Below are 8,250 nucleotides of genomic sequence, written 5' to 3' on the forward strand. Positions count from 1 at the left end.
TTATGTTTACATATTTCTGGCGGTTGCAAAGGTATGATTCAATAACCTCAAGTGCCCTCCTCTTCTCCCCTTACGAAGTGCCTTCTATCTCCTCTTACGAACGAAATGGGAGGGAGACGAATATGAAGAGCAGAAAAAGCAAAAAAAAAAAGCCGGATACAAGCAATGAACACAAACAAAAACCTAAAAAGTTGCTTCCGATTGTATTGGTCAGTGTTTTCCTTTAGGATTGTTGTAAAATGGTTTATCGTTGCAGCGAAATGCTAAAGTCATGTATTCTTTTTTGGGGCATAGTTTGCTGCAGAAAAAAGGCCTCCCTCCCCCACCCCCCTGTGTGCGCCAGTGGTATGCTACCTCGTATGGTATACATGGGCATTGACGGAAAAATATGACATGTCATGTCTGCTCTCGTGAGGGGGTTAATGACATTTCACACGTTACTAAGGGCTCATTATGCTTTCATGAGGCTTTGTGTTAGCTAAATACAGAATTTTAAATCAGATATGGTTCATGTAGTGTTTCAGTTTCGGTTTAGATTCGGTTTATGTTGTTTTTATTTGCCGCCAGGTGACGTCTGTATATATCCATATCTTCGAATAAAAGTTCAGTTTTCTTTTGTGACCGTCTACTACAGTGGTAGCTTCGTCGTTCTTCTGAGGCTTTCGCCGCGACATAACAATGGCGACCAGGATGCTTCTTTTTCGGGGGGCGTAACTACATCTGCACCTTTTCGACGCCACGAGCTGCATCGGGCTTGCTCCGCCGCCCCCGTTCCTGCCTGAACCCGGCCGCCCTCCTGTTCCGTGGACGCAATGGCACCAAATTTTCGAAAACTACCTACTGGCATCCGGAGCATCCGATTTTCCGCCCGAACGTCGCAAGGCCCTGCAGTTACACAGCCTCGGCGTTGAGGGTCAACGTGTCTTCTCCAGTCTACCGCTTCCAACGGATGCCTCTCAGACCGGTGAGTCAACCGCCGACGACAAACTTGCTGAAGCTAGCAAGGCCGCCGCCGTTCAGCCTTCTGTTTACGACGAAGTTGTAGCGACTTTAACGCAACATTTCACAAGCTCAAGTAATGTCGTCGTAGAAAGCACCGCTTTCGCCATCGCATTCAGCAACAAGGGGAGTCTGTTCAGGAGTACGTTGCCGGACTACGAGCGCTCGCAGCTGCATGTTCTTTTGCTTCCCATGAAGACTCGCTTCATGACCAGTTCGTGAAAGGGGTCTCGTCCAAGCAAATTCGTGAACGCCTTCTTCTTGCGGGCTCCACCCTCTCGCTCTTCCGAGCAATACAATTAGCGCCACAAATTGAACAGGCTGAGTGAGGACCTCCCAGAAAGTGCTTCTGGCACCGTGCAGCGTATGTCGAGAAGCTCTCGCCCAACGCCGCACGACCGCAGTCTAAATGAAAATACGCCCTCCTCCCCTCCCCCACAAGTTACGAATTGTTTCCTTTGCTTCGCGAACGCTTTCACCTGCGGAGAGGAAATACGGAGTGGGAGAGCGTGAAGCGCTTGCGTGCGTTTGGGCTTGTGAGCACTGGCATACGTACTTGTGGGGACGGCATTTCACGTTGCGCACAGACCACCAAGCCTTGGTCTCTCTCCTCTCTTCGGAAGGCACTGGCCGCCGCCACCTTCGCATCGCACGCTGGTCGGAACGGTTGCTTCGCTGCAACTATACGTAGAGTATCGGAAAGTATCCGAAAACCAGGTGGCGGATTCCCTTTCCCGCCTTCCAGTTCCGTCTCCGCAGGAAGATGCTTCATTCGAGGAGGTTGTGTCCTTTGTTGAATTAGCTTGCCTCACCAACGAGCAGTTTCAACAGGCCGTTCGTGAAGACTGCATGTTGGAGCAAGTCGCGACATATGTCGCCACATCTTGGCCTGCACATAAGACGCTCTCAAGTGAACTTCAGCCTTTCTTCTTGGTGCGCGGAGAATTGTCGGTCGTTGACAACTTGCTCCTGCGCGGAGAACGAATCGTCGTTCCTTTGTCTCTCACGCCGCAAGTAATCGCTGCTGCCCACGAAGCTCACCCGGGTATAATTCGGAAAAAAACTCGACTAAGAGAACGATTCTGGTGGCCAGGCATGGATAGACAGGTGGAACTTTTCCATCCAGAACTGCAGAATATGTTAGATGGCTGACAAAAGTGCGACGACTGCTGCTACTCCCTTGCCGCCAGTACCCTTGCCAGAACACCCATGGGAGAAGCTGGCCGTTGACATCGTCGGCCCTGTGCAGAGAGCACCGCAGGACTGCAGATACTTCATTACACTCATCGACTACTTTTCGAAATAGACAGAAGTTCAATTCTGCAGTGAAGTGTCATCCCGCACCGTCATAAACTTTTTGCATTCGGTGTTCTCCCGTCATGGTTACCCGGACGTGATAGTATGCGACAAGGGGCCCCAGTTCGCCTCTGTGGAGTTCACAAAGTTTCTCAATGATCGCTCCATCCGCCTCGTGCACTCTTCCGTTTACTACCCTCAAGCGAACGGACTTGTAGAGCAGTTCAACCGTGTCTTCAAGGATTTCGTGCAGGTTGCAATGTTAGAGTTCCGCTTCGTCAAGCGGTAAGCGGTAACAGACTACTTGGCCCTCTGCACGGCACTGCCAGACTTGGAGCTCCTCCGGCTCCGGACGCGCCGCAACCAGCTGCAGCGGCGTGCCATCAGGAGCGGGCGGCCAAGTGACTGGACTGAGCAGAGACGAGCAGACGCCCAGTGTAGACGACGGGCTCGGCAGCGGCGCACGCAGGGCTGGGAGTCCCTCTGCTCATCCCTGGACTCGGGCAGAGACCCAGCCAGGGCCTGGCGTGTTTTCAAGGCCTTGCTGCGCCCTGCCACCACCAGTCGACGCCCACAGCAAACTGCTGCCATCGCCCGGGACATCACCGAGGCGGGCCTGGCTGAGCTTCTCGCGGACCAGTTCGCCCAGTCGGTCCAGGCCCGCCTGCCTGCCCCCGTCCGGCGGAACGTCGCTGCTGCTGTCCTGCCGGAGCCCCGGGGGGTGGCCCTGTGCTCCACGGAGCTGACCTTGCGGGAGCTGCAGGCCGCCCTAGACCGATGCCCCAAACGCAGGAGCGCCCCGGGAATCGATGGGGTGACGTACCAGATGCTGCGCAACCTGGACGTCAATCACCTGGGGCCGCTCCTGCTGCTCTTCAACCGCGCCTGGACAACGGGCATCCTCCCGGCAGCCTGGCTGGTGGGCCTGGTGTCCCCCATCCTGAAGGTGGGCAAGCCGCCTTCGGAGCCAGAGTCCTACCGGCCGGTGTCTCTCACTTCCACGGCGGGCAAGGTCTTGGAGCACGTGGCCCTGGCGCGCCTGCGGTTGATCGCCGACCAGCGGGCAGTGTTCCGGGAGCAGCAGAGCGGCTTCAGGCGGCACCGCTGCACTGCTGACTCTCTGGGCGACGTCGTCTCCATGCTCGAGAAGCCCAACACAACAAGGAGGTGGCCTACCTCCTGCTGCTCGACATGAAGGCGGCGTTCGACATTGTCCCGCATGGCGCCATCCTGGAGGCACTGGACGGCATGGGCGTCGTGGGGCACCTCAGGGGCTACGTGCAGGCGTTCCTAGCTGGCCGAACCTTCCGGGTCAAGGTCGGCCGGGCAACCAGCAGCCCACGGGACGTCTGCTCTGGGGTGCCCCAGGGGGGCGTGCTAAGCCCCTTCTTGTTCAACCTGGTGCTGGCCCCGCTTCCAGACTGCATCCCCGCTGGCCTCCAGTACCCAGTGGGGATTGCGGTCTATGCTGATGACGTCGCCATCTGGACGCACGGGCCCACCGGGGAGAACATGCATGTGAGGGCATACCTGCAGACGGCGCTGGACTCGGTCGCGGCTTTCCTGGCAAGCCGCGGCCTGGTGCTGTCCGAGGCCAAGACGCAGGCACTCATGCTGCACCCCAAAGGGCAGGCCGCCTGCCGTAAGACGCCCGAGTTCCTGCTGAACGGCAAGCCCCTCCCATGGCGCCGCCAGGTCACCTACCTGGGCCTGCTCGTGGACTGCCGGCTGTCATGGATCCCGGCCACGAAGGCCTTGCAGAAGCGTGCTGCCGGGGTGCTGCACGGAGTGCGGCAGCTGCTCGCCCGCGGCAACGGGTGCTCCACCAGGTGGCGCTCCGCATCTACAGCAGCATGGCCTCGTCGGCCGTGCTGTACGCACTGCCTCTTGTGCATTTGACGCGCCGCTGGTGGGAGAAGCTGGAACTGGACCAGCGCCGGGCCATCCGGCTCTGTCTGGGCCTCCCCAGGCACTCTCCCGTGGCGCCCACCTACACTGAGGCAGCCACATGTTCCATCGAGATGCGGGCCCTCCAGACGTGTCTGCGCCACATTGACCGGCTGCGGAAGTTCCTGGACGGAGCTGCCCTGCTGCAGCGGTTCCGCGGCCGGCCGGACTCGCAGATGGGCATGCTGCTGCAGATCTACGACGAGAATATCGCAGTGCCGCAGCGGCCCCGTCTGGAGCCGCCTCCGCCTGGCACGGGGGGGGGGGGGCCCTACAGATTGCCACCAAGCTTCCCGGGGTGCGCAGCAAGCGCTCCACTCCCCATGCGGCCATCTACCAAGAGGTGGCTACCTTGCTGCAGGAGGATGCCAGCGGCCGCCGCCTACACGTCTTCACGGATGGCTCGGTGCTGCCCCACACGGGCAACGCGGCAGCCGCCTGCACGGCTCCTTCGGTCGGCGCCAGCCGAACATGCCGACTGCCCTTCCCCGCGTCATCGACCACGGCGGAACTGGCCGGCCTGCACCTGGCCGCAGACCTGCTGCTCGAGCGGGCAGGCCAGGACAGCGAGGCCCTGGTCTTGACGGACTCCCGGCCAGCCCTGCTACAACTACGAGAGGCAGACCAGCCGTCCAGCTCCTGCGGGTACGTGGAGACGTCGCTGGCGGCCAAACTACATGCAGTGGCCTCTGGCGGCTGCCATATCCAACTGCAGTGGCTGCCATCCCACATGGGCATCCCGGGCAACGAGGAGGCTGACGCCCTGGCCAAGGGCGCCCACCAGCAGGACACTGCCGTCTCCCGGGACGTCACAGCGTACGACGCCGCACGGCAGCAGCTGACGCGAGTGGCCCTCACCATGCACCCAGACCGCCGTGTGGTGAGTGGCCAGGTCCCTCGGGTCCTCCCGGGGCGTCTGAGCAGGGACGACCGCAGCCTGCTGCTCCGACTGCGGCTCAACTGCTGTGACGTGGCAGCCAGACTGCACCACCAAGACCGCTGCTCCTCCCCCTCCTGTGCCCACTGTCCCGACCCCGAGACTGTGGAGCACCTGCTATGCTCCTGCCCGGAGTTTGCAGCACACTGAGGAGTGCTGCAGACTTCGCTTCAGCGGCTTGGGCTGCCCTACCAGCACCTCGAGAGTCTACTGTTCCCGACGGGCCCCGCCGGAACTCGCCGTGAGGTCTTCCGCCACCTGCTCACCCACTTGGAGGCCGCCGGTCTCAACAAGCGCCTGTAGACGGCCGTCTGCTGTCTGCCATTGCTGCTGCTGCTTCGCTTAGCTTTAAGTAGAGGCTCCACGCTTTAATTTCCTAGCTTACCCATCTCCTTCATCACCCCTCTTCTCCTCTAATCTTTCATCCCCCCTCCTCCCCCTCCCCCGCACTGGGTTGTATGCAGGTGAGCCCCAGCTGGGCTCAATAATATCCCCAGTGCATTTCCTTTCCTTTTCTCTTGAACCACTTATATGTATATATATATATATATATATATATATATATATATATATATATATATATATATATATATATATATATATATATATATATTTATTTGAATTATTTTGAATTTGACTCTCCTTACTTTTTGCAAGTTTTTGGAACTAGCATGGGTACTCCATTCGCACCGACCTATGCCAACATTTTCATGGGGCAACTTGAAGCTACCCTATTAAGCTCTTTTCCGCATAAACCTCAGGTTTACCTCCGCTACATAGACGACATCTTTATGATTTGGGAACACGGTCGCGCGACTCTAGAAACGTTTATATCCCATCTCAATTCTTCGCATCCGACTATTAAATTCTCCTGCCAATATTCTGAAAAACAAGTGAACTTCCTAGATACTACCGTCATTCTAGACAACGGTAAACTTAAAACCACGTTTTTAGAAAGCCAACAGACAGGCAGCAGTACCTAGATTATAAAAGCCATCACCCCAGACACTGCAAACAAGGGATCTTTGTAGGACAAGCCACCAGGCTTAGAAGAGTATGCAGTGATGACAGTGACTACGTAGAGCACCTAGACGAACTCAAGGCCACCCTTATGAACAGGAACCACCCCAAAAGCTCGCTCGATCAGGCGTACCAACGTGTGTCTAATCTCAAAAGGGATGACGTTCTCAACAAACAGCGGCAAAACGAAAGCGCCAGGCCACCTGCCCTAATAACTAAATTTTCAAACGCCCTCCCAAACGTAAACAATATACTGCGGAAGTACTACCCCATTTTAGCCAGTAACGACCGACTTAAAAAGACTTTCCCGGAAGCACCAAGGGTTACCTACCGGAGAAACAGGAATCTAAAAGATATTTTAGTGCATGCTAAAACAGGGCCTTCAAAGCAACCAGTCATAGCCAGCTGCTCCCGCCCCAGATGCAAGACTTGTAGGCACCTGCAAACAGACTGCGTTGTAAAAAGCACAGCCAGTAATTATGTCCACAAGACTAATTCAAGTTTTACGTGCACTTCATCCAACATTTTGTATATGTTGGAATGCTCAATGTGCCACAAACAGTATATAGGCGAAACGAGCCAACCTATGAGCCTACGGCTTAATGGTCACCGGGCAGATACTCTTAGCAAATCCTCCATAGCTGTAGCGCACCATTTCAACCAACCAGGCCACAATTTTGATGACCTTAAGTTATATATACTTCAGTCAAATTTTAAGTCTCCTAGGGACAGGAAATACCGAGAATCCTACTTAATTCACAAATTCAACTTCATGGAACCTGCTGGAATTAATGCGTCTAAGGGCAACTTGGAATCCTTGCGATATTCACCGGGAATGCAGCATTAGGCATTTTCGTGCATATACCTCATCCAAAGACTATGACCGTTCACTCTGCTCCGTACCTGGTCACCTAATTTCTTTTCCCTTTTTTTTCTTTTTTTTTCATTCCTTAGCGTCTAGCTTAATACTCGCCCTCATCCCTCCAACCTTTGCTTTTGGAATTCAATTTTATTTATTTAATTTCTCCCTTTTTTTTTACTCCGTGTGGTCTTGTGCCCCGTACGTCACTCTAACTTTATCTTTTCGTTTTTGACATTCAGGACAGGCCTGTTCCAGGGATGTTGCCGTGGGTGACACGTGCCATTTCAGTTGCCGGGTCATTGCTTTTTCTTTTGTGTGTGGGTTTATGTGCTTTCCCTCCCTTTTTTTTCTCCTTTTTTTCTTTTTTTCTTGACCTAGTTAGTTTTCCCCCCGTCTCTATCTTTTCTTTTGACCTGAGGCTTGCAGATAGTTTCTGATAAGGACCCCACCCTCACCGCCTGGTCTGCTTCCGGCGGTTCTGAGATCCTTTCCCTATACCCCGCGGCGGGTCAATAAGCACCCTCTCATCCTGTCTGTCCAAAAATTTCACGAATATTAACCACCAGCTCACTTTTGTGTGACTTACTTCGCGGCTTAAACTAGACAACCTTCTTGGCCCCTCAATCTCTCCCCCGACACACTCCGAAACCAATCAGCTTGCTCAATTTCCCTTCCATCTTTCCCTCTCCTTTCACCTGGGGTCCTACCCCTATATAAACCCTGCCTGCCAGGCGAGAGATTGCCCTGAGGAAAGCAAGTTCTCTTTGCTGAAACGTAGGCCACAATCGTGCTTTTACCTTGTTCGAAGTTTTTCTTCTCTTGTGTTGTCTACCATCTTCAAAGTTCTACTACTCCCTGGATTTCGTGTACGAAGATGACGGAGCAAGGTAAGCCCCCTCTCATCTCTCTGGCACACATAGCTCTCATCGGTGATAGCCACTTTAAGTACATTCACGACCACTTCCCTTCCGGACAACATTCACCATACATCAGCTTTCAAAGCGGCGCCACAACCCATGACATCAGTAAACTGATTGACGCCGCCCCACGCAACATCACTCACTTCGTTCTGCACTTTGGCACTAACGACTTAAAGAACAACACCGCTGAAAGCACCATCGAGGCCATGGAAACTCTTGTTCACGATGTTCATACCAACAGGCCCAAAGCAAAGATAACCCTGACAACA

At 54.6% G+C, this 8,250-nt stretch overlaps 1 protein-coding gene across 1 annotated transcript; it reads left to right on the forward strand.

The window, feature by feature from the left end:
• The first annotated feature begins 3,486 nt into the window (after positions 1–3,486).
• LOC144175746 (uncharacterized) lies at positions 3,487–5,329 on the forward strand. Its single transcript, XM_077704770.1, has 3 exons — positions 3,487–4,083; positions 4,125–4,457; positions 4,520–5,329. Exons 1-3 carry the CDS (start codon positions 3,487–3,489, stop codon positions 5,327–5,329), a joined length of 1,740 nt encoding a protein of 579 aa, XP_077560896.1.
• The last annotated feature ends 2,921 nt before the right edge of the window (positions 5,330–8,250 follow it).

This window comes from Haemaphysalis longicornis, unplaced genomic scaffold (assembly GCF_048455015.1).
Source record: "Haemaphysalis longicornis isolate Haplotype H1 unplaced genomic scaffold, Haemaphysalis longicornis Haplotype H1 scaffold_3, whole genome shotgun sequence".
Taxonomy (NCBI): Eukaryota; Metazoa; Arthropoda; class Arachnida; order Ixodida; family Ixodidae; genus Haemaphysalis; species Haemaphysalis longicornis.